Source organism: Cystoisospora suis, assembly GCF_002600585.1.
Source record: "Cystoisospora suis strain Wien I chromosome Unknown contig_426, whole genome shotgun sequence".
NCBI lineage: Eukaryota > Apicomplexa > Conoidasida > Eucoccidiorida > Sarcocystidae > Cystoisospora > Cystoisospora suis.
In genome coordinates, this window is record NW_027153227.1 from 34,702 (window position 1) to 50,175 (window position 15,474).

Here is a 15,474-nt window from a genome sequence, read left to right on the forward strand (position 1 = left end):
TCGTTGACGCTTTTGACACGGGAGCACCTCAGTAAACGCCAGCCGGCCTCAGGAAACTCACGCACCCGTCTCACTCTTTTATGTAGAAGACTCCGTCCAGAACGAAAGGACGGACACACCCGGACACATTTGTCAAAGTGAGTAGGATCGGTTGAACAGTCGAAGAGCCTATGCGCCTGACACAATAGAATCTCGTACATGAAGACGGTTTGGGAAGGGTTGACCTGAAGTCAAGAGTTCACGACGCCAGTTCAAGTATGTACGGCACTCACAACAACTAAGCTCAGGACATCCTCACGGGCCTGGCTCTTGACCGAGAAAGCTGACAGACCCGCAGAACCTTCGTCATACAATGCCTTGAGCCCTTCCTCCAATAGAAAACACTGAACCAAGACTCCGCCCGAGACCGCTGACGTTTGGCTGCACGGACGGAATGACCCTCCCAAGGAAGCACTAATAGAGAACATAAAAACGACAGGAACTCCTCCTCCGCACCTTCCCCACCACGTAGAACAGACTCAGGAGTCGTGTGGCAGCGCGACCTCACTGCGACCCATCCGACGCAGTTCCGTCATCCTCGTCGCTCGTATGGCGAGAACTCTTATGTAAGCCGATGAAGGATTTCTGAGGGCCAATCACAGCACCCAAGAGCTCTGCTTGTCTCACACGCGGAAGGAGGCGGGCAGTGTCGACAGCGTCACTTCGAAAACACTCACCATCGGTTCGAACGTCCTCGCGAAGCCCTGAAGGAATTTGTGCGAGTGCGCGCGCCACGAATCGTACGTTTGATGAATGCTATTCCGCAGCTTGTCTACGCTCTCGTCGAAATTAACCCCCTGAGCAAATCGCATTGGAAAACGACCATTTTATCGCTGTCCAAAACACTGGAAGCCGTACAGAAGCCCTGCAGCAATCCAGTACTCGAACAATACAAGCGCGACAGGAAGGATTAGCACTTCGCAGCCTGATCGGTCGGCGCGGCCAGAACGGTAAAGTGTCCTTCTTACCAGTGGCCTGTCTGTGAGAGTGACTTTCGTTAGCTCGTCAGAAACTTTCTCGCCCCAGCGCTGCATATTCTTCTTCATCTGCAAACAGAGAAAAAACCGAAGCTCCACGGTCTACCGGACAAGGACGGAAACCCCTAGCTACACACACCGCTGATTGACCACCTACCTTGATGGCGTTCGCAGTTGTGAAACCGATATTCATGTCCTTCGGAGTGACGCCCCTCTGTAAGGACCTGTAGTTCACGCAGGTGCCATGGGATGAAGCTCAGATCGGATAGCAGGAATGCACAGGGCCCCGCTAACAAACGTGCAACAAACAAACAAGAACACGAGCGTACAAGGTGGTACTGTACACACACCTTTCCACGCATGAGCAGGTAGCTAGATCCGAACTGTAAGGTATACTCCCATTAGCTACCCGTTAATCACGTCCGTGTGGCGCACACAACCAGGGCGTCGTATGTTCTCTTGCAGCACGCGTTTCCTTCGGCATGAAGATCCTCCTACACACATCAGAGCGTTCCAACCCTCACACGAGGAAACAGCAACAACCAGACGCCGCACTTATAGTTACCTGTCTACGTAGTCCTCGTAATTCTGAAGAATTCGAACAATGAGGTCCGTCGTCGAAACTCCCTCTGTCCTTTTCGTGGCCTTGAATTTTCCCTGCGCAACCACGCATTGACGGAGGCGCCGAGATCACTCCCTGGAAGTCCGGACGTCATGACAAAGCTATAGTTGCCACTTCCACTCGAAGGAATTCTTGTAACTCCGGAGGCGCACAGCAGGATGCCACGGCGTTCTGTATCGGGGTGTGCTGAATACCTAAACTTCTCCGCTCGCCCACATGGGAGCCGGGCACCGCTTACGAAACCATCAGTAGCCACCTCAGCGTCCACGTGAACGAACGTAACCGAAATAAACTTCCGACCAAACGACGAGGTGGCTCACGATGAGAGGAACACCCGCTGTATGCTTAAGAGGTGTCTGCCGTCACAGGCAGCTTGCTAGAGGGTCCGCACTTGGTACATCCTGATTGTATGTGGCTAGAGTGATAGTCCAGAAAAAAGGAGTATGCTTTTCACGACAGCAACAGCCTTTCTCGGACGCTTACCGCCTCCTTCAGCCAACCATAAATGTCGGCATCTTGCTGTTGACTTTTCTTTTTCTTTCTCTCCTTCTTTTCCTTGTCCTTGCTCTTTTGTACTGCCTGGTATGGCTCCGCATCATGCGCTGGAACGACACACAGCCACACACTGCTCCAAGCAGCACAACTAATCTGGTGTTCCTTGTGCTATCGCAAACAAAATCGAAATAAGATCACGGAGAGCACGTGACCTGCTCCTTAGCCAACCCGTACATCACGCTGCGACATCCACGCCAGACTGTCCAGTACCGTCTACAACGCTTGCAAACAGCAATCCACAGCCAAGAACTGGAAAGCCCAGTTGTATATTGGAAATGGTTATAAAGTCTGACCATATACACTGAAGAAGACCGGCAAGCAGAGCTACACCCAAATAGACAAAAATCCAGTACGCAACCTACAACCGAAGTGCATTCACGGGAGAAGCCAGCAGTTGACTAAACAACCTAAAGGTGCCCCACACCCACATACTGTAAGCTTGCCTACTCGCAGAAACGACAGTGCTAACCTTGCTGCGCCCACACGCGCCTGCTGAAGAAATATCTTCTTCGAGGGGAATGGGTTAGGATTAAACTAAGGAGTCAGACGGAACGAACAGAAGTTGTGCTCTTGACGCGGTACACCAAGAGACAGAACACCATGTGCTAGCTCATACAGGGCGTATCTACGACGGACGCACAGACCCGGTGAAAGCAAATCGATTCCAGTCTTACCAACGTAATCTATCTTGTGCGCCTCAATGAATTCCGGGGTAAGAATCCACGGGCAGGGCGCGATAACCTCATCCACCCATTTGATATGACGGAGAGTCTCTGCCCTTTCTGCGAGTGTCTGTACAGTCTGACCCTTGAGACGGTGGGTATCCTCGTCAGATGCAACACCTGCAATAAGGTGAACGTTCTTGAATAGCTTCTTCGCCTGTTCTAACTGCCTCATGTGGCCCAAGTGAAGAAGATCGTACACCCCTGAGTAAACGAGAAGCCAACAGAAGTACTCCAACAAAATCGGCACTTCTCGTCGATGCATGCGCACATCGCCCATACGTCGGTACAGATCGGAAACCATCGGAAACACGCAAGTCACATTGGAGGCACCCATGGGGAAGTAGAAAGGAGAAAATGACAGGCGGTGATGCTCCGTTAGTCGCCTGTTTTGCATCCCCTCGACCGTAAGGAACTCGGAATACATAGCACGGAACTGTGCACGCTCTACGGCAAAAAGGCAGGTTACCTGCCGCTGGGCGGAACGAAAGACATGTTGACAAGAACCCAGCCTTCGGAAAAGACAAGAAATGCAGATACATATGGTTGAAAAACGTCCTTTCAGACAGACAGATATAAGCGTAACAACAAAGTTACAATGGTGATGTGTGTCCCTCACACACCCCCCCTGGAGGTGCACTTCACATGAAACAGATACCATGAGGGAGAACTGATCTCACACGAGGCGCGCACGCCCTTTACGCCCTTGCAGTAGAGAAAAGAGGACGTACCATCGGCATACACTCTAACAAGCCGATCTGGATCTTCCGGATCGGAATGATCCGGTGAATCCCGTTTCATCCTTTTAATCGGGGGTGGTGAAGGATTCGACTCTTCGGTCAAATTCTCTTTCCCTAGCTCAGAAGACGAGGACGACGTCCCGTCAACCGCTGAACTGCTGCTGTGCTCCTGAGCGTACACAGTCATATAGGCACCGGTCTACGACGATTCCAGAGGCATACGAAACACGTACATCTCTCTCTCTCCCGAGACGTACGTAGATTTAGAAAAGCTTAGGGAGTCTCCGTTGTCGAGCTAAACTCCATCAAGGCTTTGAAGATACAGAGAAGACCTCCAGGTTGCTCGCAGACCACCCAATGTACACGCACGATGCGTGTACACAGAAAAAGGCATCCGGGAATATATGGCGATGTATGTGTATGTGTTGATGGATGGGAGTTCATTCAGCGGGAGATCCTGGTGGAGACAGTGTTTCGCAGACAAATCTTGCCAGTACGTGAGAGTCACCAACACCCGTCTCGGTGAACACATTTCTTATTGAGAGACTCCTCGAAGATATGTCGTATCTCGAGCTTTGGACACCCCCGTCTTCCATGGTCAAACCTCATTCCAACACAGCCACCATTTCCCTTTGCTGTTGAGAGTTGCTCTCCTGTGGAGGGAGTGACCGGAAGGCGGGTCCACTCTCAAATGCGTAGAGTAATTTCTCGGATTCAGCGTGATCATCGTACCGTGGTGGCCAAGAATACCAGGGTGTGGAAACACTCTCCGATACAACCCTCCTAGCCAGTTTTCCAGGAGTCCCACAAAAGCCTTTTCCCGGGATGCTCACAAGCAAGCGTGATCACCTTTTTCGTGAAGACTGTAATCACCACCAGCAAGCCGAGAGCTCTCTGTTTGGCAGCCCTCGATTCTTGGTCAAGGCTGAAGAACACAAGACAACTGTCTACGCATGTTATGCAGAAGGGCCGAAAGTCACAGAAGTGACTTTTCCCGGCGCAGGAACGGGTTCCGGAGGAGTACGACCGTCTACACTCCCGGGAGAGTGCGACAGTTCCGAGCCCCTGTGTTTTCCGCAGTTTGAGTGATACTGCCACCTACTTTTCCGCGACAATTGTGACAAAATAGTTCTCATCACCCCTATTTATGACGGAGATTCCCTTCTCGCGTGTGGAGACGGCAGGTAACCGCGATAAGAAAATGATCGATTCCTTCAGACAGTGACTTCCATCCGCAGACCCACCTCCATTTCGGTGACTTGCAAGAGAGGACGCCCGCTTCGCACTTTCGTCTTGAACCGCGAAGGCGGGACGGAAGAAACAATTGTCCCTTTCGGACAGAAACGATAGAAACTTCTTATGTTTTAGGAGAGCCACGTCGTTAGCTCAGATCCGTACACCTCCTAGGGGTCCCGTAGACAGAGGCCTACCGCTACACCGGAAAACAACCTGACGAAATGGTGAGGCTAATCGCATGTCGTGGAGAGGAACAAAGAGAAGGGACGCGCTCATGAAAACTCCGCGTCAAGCGGTTTTTCTTTGAAGAAACCAAGCGACGGCATCGTGAGACACAAGCACAACGCTCTAGTCCGAAGAAGCAACCCCGAGCATTCTCGTGGAAAACGACCGAACAGGACAAATGCTCAAGCAGAAAACCGCATCAGCCGCCGGCAGAGCCCTTCAAAGAGTAAAAAAAGCAGTCCACAAGCGGAAAATCTCCAAGTCACCAATCGGAAAAAAACGTAAACAAGGTCCCCGAAAAGAAGAACGTTGCTGGCGCCGCGGTGATGTAGGCCTCCCGAAGCAGAACTGTGGTATTCACACATGCAGATGATATGCTGTAACACGTGCTGCATCAGACTCTGCATCACCGCAAATTCCTTCTTCGTACTTCGGGTGTTAGCGAGCCCGCTACAAGAGATAATCTCCCATCTGCGGATTCATTTTTACAGTAACTTTCTGCATGAAGACCGGAATGGTTTGACGATACATAGAAGCGGCTTCTCGGTTGCAGTACCTCGGCGGCCCCCATGGAGGCATCGTCGGGCCCAGGCGCGTTCCATGATGGGGACGAAGACCAACCTGAGGTGGGTTCTTCTCCTCCAAGAAGGGAATCGAAATCGCAGCTGTGGCCTCGACGTAGCTTCGTGACCTCAGGAACGTTCCACTTTTCCGTTGCTATACTCTTTTGCACTATGAAAAGCAGGCGTCAATGACGAAGCTACCCCGGGAAACCCAGCTTGTAATTCGGTCACCATGCGGTCTTGCAGACATCTAGTTGAAGCACTACAGCGAAGGAATTTCTCCATGTGTATCGGAAGGGGAAGGGTTCACGTTCTTTTTATCAAAGCCGTCCCCGGACAGCGTTCAGTTCTCGCAGTTTTCCCTGTTATTCAGTGGCGGGGTACGCCGTGTGTACGTATGACCAAGGGGCTGGGAGCGTCATACGTACGTTCTCTTATTAATATCCAAACACTCTTCTTCTCCTGCTTGGTAAAACAAGCACACGAGCGCAACCTAATTTCAATACAGTTCATGCTTTGGACCTTTCTGTCGCTTTTCGGAGAGCAATCCCTTTGAAGTTCTTTTCTTCGTTCTGAGAAGCCTTGACCGTCGTTAAGTCATAGTTCTTCTCTTTGTTTTTCAAACTCATACCGTCAAGGTGCCAGGATCAGCGTGCCGTACGACGATGGCTCTGACGGAGCAGGGTTTCACTTTTCAAACCTGTTAAGAAAGAGTGTGTCTACTCTGTTGCCCTCGTAAGGTCATATTGCGACTCATGTATGAGTTTCGCTTTTGAAAGCCGAGACTACACAGCAGCCACTGAACGTGATGACCTGAAGATACTCACTTAAAACCCAGGGCATTTAGCTTCCGTTTTTCGACCTCTTTTGACGGCCTCGATTCTGTGTCTACCTCCAGGAAACTGCAGCGAACATGGACAGAGTCATTTCATCCGTGGGGAGTAGCTTTGCAAACCTCAATAACATGATCAGTGAACATCTTAATCAGGATTTTGAGCTTGGAAATCTCCTTCCATAGTGAGTTCGGAACTATTTCTTTGTTGTTTCATAAAAGAAGAGATCCCCTTGTCTCCGGTGCACCTCTTTAGCCCTGTTGAGGGAATAGCGAATTCATAGCGGCACAGAAGCCACCTACGCAGTCACTGAGATGCGTTCGGTCCCCTGGGCATTATAGGGTCAAGTACATGCAAACCAGAGACAGAGACTCCGGAGCCATTCCCTGTGTAGAGGGCCATAAGCTTATTACTGTATCACATGGTTAATCCAGAATCCTGACGTTCCCGACGTCGTACGAGGAATAAAGGAAACTTCTTCAAGGCCTTCTCTTCGTCGCCTTTGTTTGCGAACTTTAGTGGAGAGGATTGTTGTTCTTGCACGAGCCGTCCTTCGCCCCATGTTTCTACCTACGTTGTATTGGAATACTGGGCCTCTAGAGTGTTAGGCTGTTCTATGTCGTTGATGGGTGAGTCAAGTGTGTACAGTTCTTTTACTCGGCGTTTGCAGGAAGAAGCAGAGTATGTCAGAAAAGAAGCTTACGACAAATGATGTTGTAGATGAAAGAGAACCGTAGCGAATATCCTCTGTCTCTTGTAACTTCGTGAACTCTCTCGAAGCACCTCGATCACACAAAGACATAGTCGTACACATTAATGCACTTGAAACATCTTAGCACGCCTTGACTGGCTCTGGTCACCGTCCACTTCGATATCTTTTCTGAGCAGGCAGTCTCCTTTCTCAACCCGTGCCTTGTTCAGTACGTTGCGGTAATCCCACGACCAGAACGCCGCAATGGGGAGTCAGCGCCTCACTCGATGCGCTGGAACCCCCTGCATCTCATAGGCCTGACGAGAGTCTCTCGCTTTTTTTTAGCTTCAGACGTTCGCGTTTCATTCGCTATTTGTTTTTACGAAGTATGTTAACTGCAGTCACCTTCACGTTCCCAGATTTTTTCTGGCCTTTCGACTTCACCACATCTTCTAATTTTTTAGTGATCTCGACTTCATTCGCAGCGGCAAGTTCATAAGTGATATGCTGGGGTTATCCGTCGGGTACTTCTCTTTCGAAGCCGCTTGCAGAGGCGGAGAATCTTATCTTGTCAGCAGTGCCCCTGCGCCTATTCACTCCTTCCCTCCTAACCCCTTCACGGGTAATCTTCACGACAAAGATTGTCGTAAGTCTTACTTGCAAGAGCGACTCATTTTCCCGTGCGCCCATCCATGTTTTTTGCTTGGCCGGGTGCCTCCTGTTGTAGCTTGCAGACAGATTTCTGTATGTGCCCAGATTCCGATGTATGCTGGACACACCCTGCTGCACTTCTCCTACAGGGACAGTTTTGCTGGCATCTTCCTCGTCTTTGACTCTCGTGTGCCCGCGATCACCTACACAGCCATTACACCCATATTTCAAGCGTACAGTCAATCAGCCAACTCGGTCTACGGTCTTGTCGACACTTGCGAGGAGGAATGGCTCCTTCGTTCTTTCCAAGTTTTTGAATCGTGTTAGAGCAGGAGGTGTCTGCATATGCATTCAACACATTGCTTCCCACACGTGTTGTCGACGCTCTTGTACTAAGCTTGTTGAAGCCGTATCAACAGACAGCCATGCATTCCACTACAGCGAACGTAGATCGTGGTGGTCTTCCTCACTTGGTCAATTTTGTCGGAGGGCTTAACATCAGGATAGGGTCTAGTTTGCGGCTTGTCTCTGTGGATCTGCAGTTCTGGAATGCTTGAACGCGCTGAACACTGAAGAGGATGAACAGAGGAGAAAAGAGCTGTACGCCAGATATTGTGCTCAGTACGAGAACACTGTGGCCCCGAAAGAGCTTTTTCTGTGCGCCAGCCGGCACAACCGCGACATTCAACAGCTTCTGAACATCATAGATGACATAGGTATGAAATATGCCCAGTGGCGCCTTGCACCTGTACACGTTATCCCTTTCTTATGGCGGGCACGCTCGTCTTTTGTCTACGATTCTGACTCGCGTATCTCTCTCTCCTGAAGACTGGAATCCTGCAAGGTCTACGCCACCTACACATTCTGGGGCGGGATAGCTACTAAAAGAAACTGAATAGCACTCTTTTCGCTTCTGTCCGTTACTGACGCAGTTGGAGTCGTGTGCCTGAGCTTCCGAGATTGCCTTGACTTTCTCTCGCTTTCTTCAGTTTCGTTAACGTGTGCACTATTGTTTGTTGACACAGAAAAGCCGCAACCGTTCAAGCTCAAGCCGATATTCAAGACCCGAGCAACCCGATCTGTTGAGACACCACAAGACGCAGGGCTGCTCGAGAAGCTTCTTGTGACGTTGAACAAAGGAGGCAGAGTAAGTGACTGCGGGAAGTTGAGGCGCCCGCTGCTAAGGTCCTCTGTCAGTTTCCGTGTTGTGAATTTCACCGCTGGAGTGTTTTTTTGTGCCCTGCCTGGTGCAGATGCAGCTGTAAAAGCAAGCGCTCCGAACAGGCAGCGCCACGACACTCTCTCGGTGACCACGCAGCACGTGTCATTCTTGCCTCTATTCACCTTCGTGGGTGGCGGGTATTCAAGAGAGTATCTAAGCTATTGCACAATACAGCTGCCTGTCATGGAATCTCTTTTCGGTTCTGAAAGTTTCGATGTCGGCCAGATACTACATCAGAAGAACTGTTCACGCCGGGTTGTGTGATCGAGTCGGCGTTGACAGAAACGACCAGGATCCCTTCCAGCAGTCCGGCGTTCGGCGCTTCTGCAGTATCGGGAATGCTCCCGGAAGCTGTAGGACAGTGCCACGGTTCTTGGATAGCGGTGTGGTCTCCTTCCTTGTATGCTTTGAGTGAGTGAAATGGCTCCACTCAAAACGGTCGTCAGCTGTATGGGCCTGAACCGTCTGGTCTTGCACGCCTTGCTGTCGGGCGGAGTGGCTCACTGTGGTAGACTGGAGATCGGCGGATGTGAGGTCGGCCGTCAGTTTCAATATTGCTCACTTTGTCAATTCCCAAAGAACACTACGAGTCTTCGTCTTTAGCGGGCACTGGCTTGGCGACAGACTTTACAGCGGTGGACTTGAGAGCAAGACGTTGTCTTGACAGGCTGTCTGCTTGTCTGATCTGGAGATTCAAGAAACACAAAAAGTGGACAGAAGATAAGCGTGAAGAACGACTTGCGATACCTCTGCTTTCTTTGTAGAGTTCCTCAGACACCCACGGCCGACACTAGTGATAGACTACCTTGATCAGGGCGTGAGAGAAAGGAATACGTGTTTCACCGAGTGCGCGGCTATCATCCGCCAGTCTCCTAAACTCCGGTTGGGGAGCCGCCAGACACTCGTCTACCGTCGTTTCGGTCAATTGTGGAATATCATGTAAGGAATGCAGTTGGTATAGGAAAGCGCATGCGGATCGCCTTCGGCCCCTTCCAGGTCTGAAGCGCGGTCGCGGTGCGTTTGCTCGGGTAAACCTTACGGTAACCGTACACATGTGTGACGACAGAGGAGTGAGTGTTCGTACCAAGCCCGTGTTTCCTGTGAGCTTTCCACACCTCAGCTCTTGCTCATCCAAAGGCAAGGTGTCTTACGGGTTCACAAGTTTTGTACTTGCAGAGCACGCTCATCAATGCTACGCATGTGTCAACAGTGAGTCGGTGGCCTGTTGAGACAAAGACCGGCCGTTTGCTGTTGTCCGACGGCTTATAGAGGGCTCCCAACGATTCCAGTCGGTCGCTTCTCAAATACACGAAATCTCCTTTCCTAAGGACAGAAGGACAAATCAGGAGAAAGCCACCTAAGATATATATGCACACGATATACGTCTATATTCACGCAGAAGTGTTTAATTTGTTGTCTGCTGGTGCAATCGGGCATGAGCAGAAAACACACTAGAGTCACGGAGTAAGAGGGCTAGAGCCAGCCTGGGCTCAGCTCTTGCAGAACGGGTGCAGCGCACCGTGTAAAGCCAGGGAAGACAGTGAGAAGTATTCTGCATACCTGCGAAGAAAAGTGAGGGCGATATCTGCCGCTTCTTGTCGGCCATATTTGAAAACCTTTAGACAGTTCTTGCTCACACCAAATGTCGGCAAATCTGTCATCACCCCAATGTGGCACGCCACGCCACACAGTCGAGGGTGGAACCGTCCGTTTCCATCAATCACTAGCACTTGAGGCCAGATTTCAGGACTTTCCCGCTGTCATCGAACAGATTACAGAAAACTGACAGGCGATCCTTTTGGTTACGGCAGTTGCGGCATAACGACGGGAGAAGCCGTGTGGCAAGAGGGAACTACTGGACGGCTTATGTCGATATGTATTCGTCAATCGACCGTGAGTACGGCGTCGGGTTTCTCCGATCAGGTGACTGAACTGCCTCACCTTGAAGTCCTCGAGAAGTTTGACGATTGGCTGTGCCTCTGTTGGTGGTAGTTCGCACGCGGCGTTTAGACAGGACACAGAAGATCACACATTGCTCGACGTTCTCGTGGTTACGGTCGCAAGCAGACTGCAGCTTGGTGGCTGCAATTCGAGTAACGATCAGTCATGAGTTCTTGGGGGGCGCCAGTGCACCTTACCTCTGAGGGCTAGGTATCCAGGGAAGTACGGCACGTTCACATCTACTTCTTCAGCGCGGCTTGCAACCACCTGAGGTATCAGATGAGTGAACTCTGAAACCAACTTCATCTTGTATTGAACCGCAGCGTTCTCTTTTTTCTCTTCTCGTTTCAAACTGCCTTGCCGTCACCTTTTGTGTCCTGTCATCAACTGATGTGGTGGCCCCTTGTGTAAAAGGCAACATCAGCATTGCAGACGGCTCAGCTGTGCCGGCCGACCAAAAGTGTATGCTTACTTGGAGCTTCTACCCTTTGTTCAGAACTCTGGCGACGTGGCGCGGTGAAGTAGAAAAATCTCACCTGTAGAGAGGGAAAGCTCAGCACGACTAGAGCCACCACGGCGGTGGAAGAGCCGGTTTCGTAGCTTATGTCCGCGCCTCCAACAAATTTGAGTGTGCATTCAGACAAATCTGCCTTGGAGCCTGACCGTGCACATTCCCATCGCGCTCTTCCAGTTCTTCAGATGATTGTCTTTCTATTGGCATTTGAAACGCTTGAAGTGACAGTCTCCTTTCCTCTTCGGTGGGCCACCCCATGGAGATTCGCCTACTGGCAAGGTGTGACGGTTCGCGCGTTCGCGTTCCCCGAGCGAAATTCGGAAGAAGCACTTGACTTTCCGTCTCTTCAGTACGGAGACAACGTGGATCAACTGGTACGTGTGATAATGCTTCTCTACCGAATAACAATCTGGAGAGCTAAACCACAGACCAGTACTTCCCTTCAGTTTCTAGGGCCGGCGAACCTGTCCTTTCGAGCTGCTCTCCTGCACGACAGAGTCTGCTTATTGTGAACACAACACTACATCTTACCCAGGTCCCATGCAGGGTGGTCGTCTCTCAGAATTACTCTTGCACGGATGGAATCCTCGACTCTGTAAAAACAAACCGCATGTGATGACGACGATGATGCTGTCGTCAACCCCGTCACCATGTAGCCGCTAATAGCGGTGTTGATGGTAGGTGGATGCGACGCCGTGCTCTGCCGCGCCCGTGCCGCAGGGCAACGGCATTGCTACACAGTTAGTCGAGGTACATCGGCGTGCCGCTTGCGTTGTTGGTATTGAAAAAAAGGCGGTTATGGCAGAGGGGAGTAGACCACTGATGTCTGGGTAACCTGCGCATGACGTGCATAGTTCTGCCTTCGCCGCAGTATGTCGCGGCCGACGCTCCCTACAGTTACTGACAGGCGGCTGTTACCATATCGCGCAACGGGATTGCCAGTCCAAAGCCCTTCGTGTAACCGACATTCGCTCTTTATCATTTGCCAAGTCAGGAAACAACCTCTTCTGTAACGGCCCGTTCTGAAGGCGTTTTTACGCAGTATGTACTGTCCCGAATGTTCACTCAGAAGAGCACATCCTGTACTGAATCGCGCATCCCCACCCAGGGCGGATACACTTTTCCCGTTTTTCTTCAGGCCTCGCTCGCACTATACTGAGGCGCCCTCGCATACCGGTCAGCTGTACTGTCTCGAGTAGCAATCCTGGCAGCAGCCTTTCTGCGGTAGCGGAAGGAGTTCCCCCTAGCGAAAGCTCCTCATGCTTACTCTCTCCATCCCCTTGGGACTGACAGTTCTTTTCCACAGCTTTCCGTGTCACTCGAAAGAACATTCCTGTCTTCCGCACCGGCAAGAACCATTGTTCAGAGAACGGTTACATCGGTTTGTTCTCGCAAAGCCGAGGCCCCCCGGAGCTCAAAGCCAGCTGACGCGGAAGCAGCTCCTCATCTTCGACACAGCGAAGACGCCGACAACACTCGCAAGTTCTGTTGTGTCTGGCGAGATCTCGGAGACGAGTTAGTTCGTTCAGTTGGAGGACTGTTTCGCAGCGGAAAAAGCTCGCGTTGCTGTCGCCCGTGGCCAAGCGCTGAAACGGGAAACGTCGAGAAAACAGCGAACCCCGCAGCTGCAAATTCTTAGGAACAAAGAAGCATTTCAGGGTCTGCCTTTCCGAGGCTCTCAAAACGAAGAATGCGGCTCAGCTATTCTTTCGGGTGTTGACCATCTCTCGATGACAGATTAACGCTTTGCTCATGCATGCTTCGGCAGTTGCATGCGTGCTCCAGGATGAAAACAACAGTGTCGATTCTCGCATGCATTTCAAGAAACGCGTGCTGTGAGAAGAGAAGATTCACCATCACTTCTGTACTTGTGATGCTCGGTGTCGGCTTCGGTGCCGTTCCTTGCAGCGACGGTGTGTCTGATGGCTGGCTGCGTTCTCAGGAGATGACAGCAGCGCTTTGGTATTCTCGCTCGCAGCACTTGACACATAGTGTGTGTTCGCTTCCACTAAAGTGGAGTTGAGAGAAGTCTCCTTTCGAACCACTTTGGGCTCCTACGCAATCTCGTGGACGCCGCGAGCGCTGCGTCACGTTGTCTGGACGGGCTTTCTCACACCATGAGTGCACCTGCATCTTTCGGTCATCTCCCAATCATTCGAACTCCAAGCTAGAAAGGGCGCAGACCAGACAGCTAATGCCCTAGTTCGCTGGCTCGCTGATCCTGTTTGGGGGTTCTCGGTTTTTCAGAGCTGCCGCAGGGAACTTAGTTGCTGCCGCGTGTTTTACTTGGTTCTTCGGTCTACTGGAATTTCCCCGTAGTCGCCGTGTGTCCAGCATGCCGAAATATGATCTGTTCAGACCGCTGGATTTCTTGGCTTACGTGAAGAGTGTTCACATCTCATACCACCCCGGGCGGCCTCGATCAGACGTGTGTCGGCAACTTATCCAGTATGTGGAGTCCGAAACCGTCAAGAAAAAGTTTCCTTCTTTACAGTCGTCCTATCAGCTGCTCGGGTTAGTCTTTGAGTTTAATTCTGCAGGCGAAGACGACAGACGAGATTGTTCCTTATCCGTCACTCATTCCCAACCCGAGATCTCTTCTGTGATATGTGTCAAGATTCCGTCGTTCCGCGACAATGACTTCCAGTACGGATGCATCAGTGAACTTTGTCTAGCACGTATAGATCCCTATAGTCCAGAGACCGTGGATACTTGCCCAGTGTAGACCTCGCACATCGCGGTCAAGCTGTTAGACTGACACAAATGATTTTCTACTCAAGGAGTGCAGTCATGGTGAATGATTAACCCGGGTTGGCTGCGGCTTCTTTCGCTGAAGTCCTGCATGGAAGAGGAAGATACCGTGTCACTCGCGTATCCCCCCCAAGACCTTTTCTCTCTGGGTGCCAGGTGACCAGCATATATGCACTGTGTGTGTCCGATGTATCAAGCCGGATGCAGGGAAAAATTCCAAAAGGCAGTTCAGTTGCCGGCCATTGCAGATGGAGCTCTAAACAAGCAAGAATTTCTTTCTTGTGTTGCGGACTTCTCTGTTCTGTTTCACGGACCATGGGCTCGCTGGCTTCAGCAGGTGGCATCAGACAACCCCGGCGCGTGCAGAGGGTCTCTTATTGNNGAAAAGGGCTAGGACCAACTCGATGCTGTGCTGGCTCTCCCCGATATGTATACGCGTGCGTGCATATGCATTCTGTGCGTAGCTTACACTATACTTGAACGGGCTTTCTATGACAGTTACAGCGATACGTGCACGGGTGTTTTCCTATCAGCCTCAGACTGATATCCTAGGTGTGTACTATGACAGAGTCATATGAGCTGAATGTACTATCAGGTCTACGGGTTCAGTGCAGATGCTTCCTTCTTTCTGCTGTAGGTACAACGCGCCATCTACTGTTCGGATCGAGTTGGTGAACGGCAAAAAACACCAGTAAGTCCCGTTTTCACTCCAGCTTTTTGCTGTCTGGGAATAGTGCCGGAAGAGTAGCTTGAGGGTCGGGTTCGCTCTCGTTTACCCGCTGTATTCGTTCTGGGATCTGAGGACAGCAGGACGTGCGATTTTTGTACGCCTTGTCAATCTGCCGACCATGATCTTCTGTCAGAGCCATGGCTGCTCCTGCGTCTACAAGTTCCACTACGTCTCCGGTGTACATACACCTGCGTTTCGTGTTTCAAGCAGAGTTTCGACACACAATCAAACTGCTACGGAAGAAGTAGATGCGCGCATCACTCCTGTGTTAAAGAGACGGCAAACTAAGAAGAGATTTACAGATGTCTGGTACTGCAGTTCTGAAGAGGGTAGAGCCCTCTCGGCTGAGTTCTCCGCTGCTGCCTATCGATGATCCTTAGAAGTCTCCACCGCGTCCGCAGGGAGGCTAAGCTGCTCTTTGGTCTCTCAATTTCGCAGTGCACGAACCGATGTAGTCTTCTG

General features: G+C 51.1%; 3 protein-coding genes across 3 annotated transcripts in view; 2 read left to right on the forward strand and 1 right to left on the reverse strand.

Moving 5' to 3' along the window:
• Window positions 1-115: 115 nt before the first annotated feature.
• CSUI_001073 (cholinephosphate cytidylyltransferase) lies at window positions 116-6,060 on the reverse strand. Its single transcript, XM_068061279.1, has 9 exons — window positions 4,900-6,060; window positions 3,647-3,824; window positions 2,868-3,119; window positions 2,122-2,240; window positions 1,590-1,673; window positions 1,174-1,240; window positions 1,008-1,085; window positions 717-836; window positions 116-624 (listed from the first exon to the last, which is right to left on the reverse strand). The coding sequence occupies exons 1-7, from the start codon at window positions 4,903-4,905 to the stop codon at window positions 1,045-1,047; spliced, it is 747 nt and encodes a 248-aa protein (XP_067926736.1). The 5' UTR covers window positions 4,906-6,060; the 3' UTR covers window positions 116-624; window positions 717-836; window positions 1,008-1,044.
• CSUI_001074 (mediator complex subunit med8) lies at window positions 5,462-9,231 on the forward strand. The gene is made up of 6 exons (XM_068061280.1): window positions 5,462-5,742; window positions 6,578-6,696; window positions 7,668-7,849; window positions 8,397-8,570; window positions 8,844-9,001; window positions 9,108-9,231. The coding sequence occupies exons 1-6, from the start codon at window positions 5,686-5,688 to the stop codon at window positions 9,117-9,119; spliced, it is 702 nt and encodes a 233-aa protein (XP_067926737.1). The 5' UTR covers window positions 5,462-5,685; the 3' UTR covers window positions 9,120-9,231.
• Window positions 9,232-13,397: 4,166 nt separating this feature from the next.
• The window catches only part of CSUI_001075 (uncharacterized protein), a 3,430-nt gene continuing 1,353 nt past the window's right edge, over window positions 13,398-15,474 (forward strand). Inside the window, exons 1-2 of the mRNA XM_068061281.1 lie at window positions 13,398-14,045; window positions 14,920-14,973. Of these exons, the coding sequence (XP_067926738.1) occupies window positions 13,867-14,045; window positions 14,920-14,973 (233 nt within the window). The 5' untranslated portion in view covers window positions 13,398-13,866. The remainder of the gene's footprint in view (window positions 14,046-14,919; window positions 14,974-15,474) is intronic.

Bases quoted from the DNA above. Each gene is read 5' to 3' on its own strand.
- CSUI_001073 (XM_068061279.1), bottom strand. The intron at 3,120-3,646 runs GTACGTCCTCTT...TCGTTTACTCAG, and splicing joins TGTTAGAGTGTATGCCGATG to GGGTGTACGATCTTCTTCAC. The intron at 2,241-2,867 runs GTAAGACTGGAA...GTGTCGTTCCAG, and splicing joins GCACAAGATAGATTACGTTG to CGCATGATGCGGAGCCATAC.
- CSUI_001074 (XM_068061280.1), top strand. From the start codon at position 5,686: ATGGAGGCATCGTCGGGCCCAGGCGCGTTCCATGATGGGGACGAAGAC. The intron at 5,743-6,577 runs GTGGGTTCTTCT...GTCTACCTCCAG, and splicing joins GGGACGAAGACCAACCTGAG to GAAACTGCAGCGAACATGGA. The intron at 6,697-7,667 runs GTGAGTTCGGAA...CTAATTTTTTAG, and splicing joins CTTGGAAATCTCCTTCCATA to TGATCTCGACTTCATTCGCA.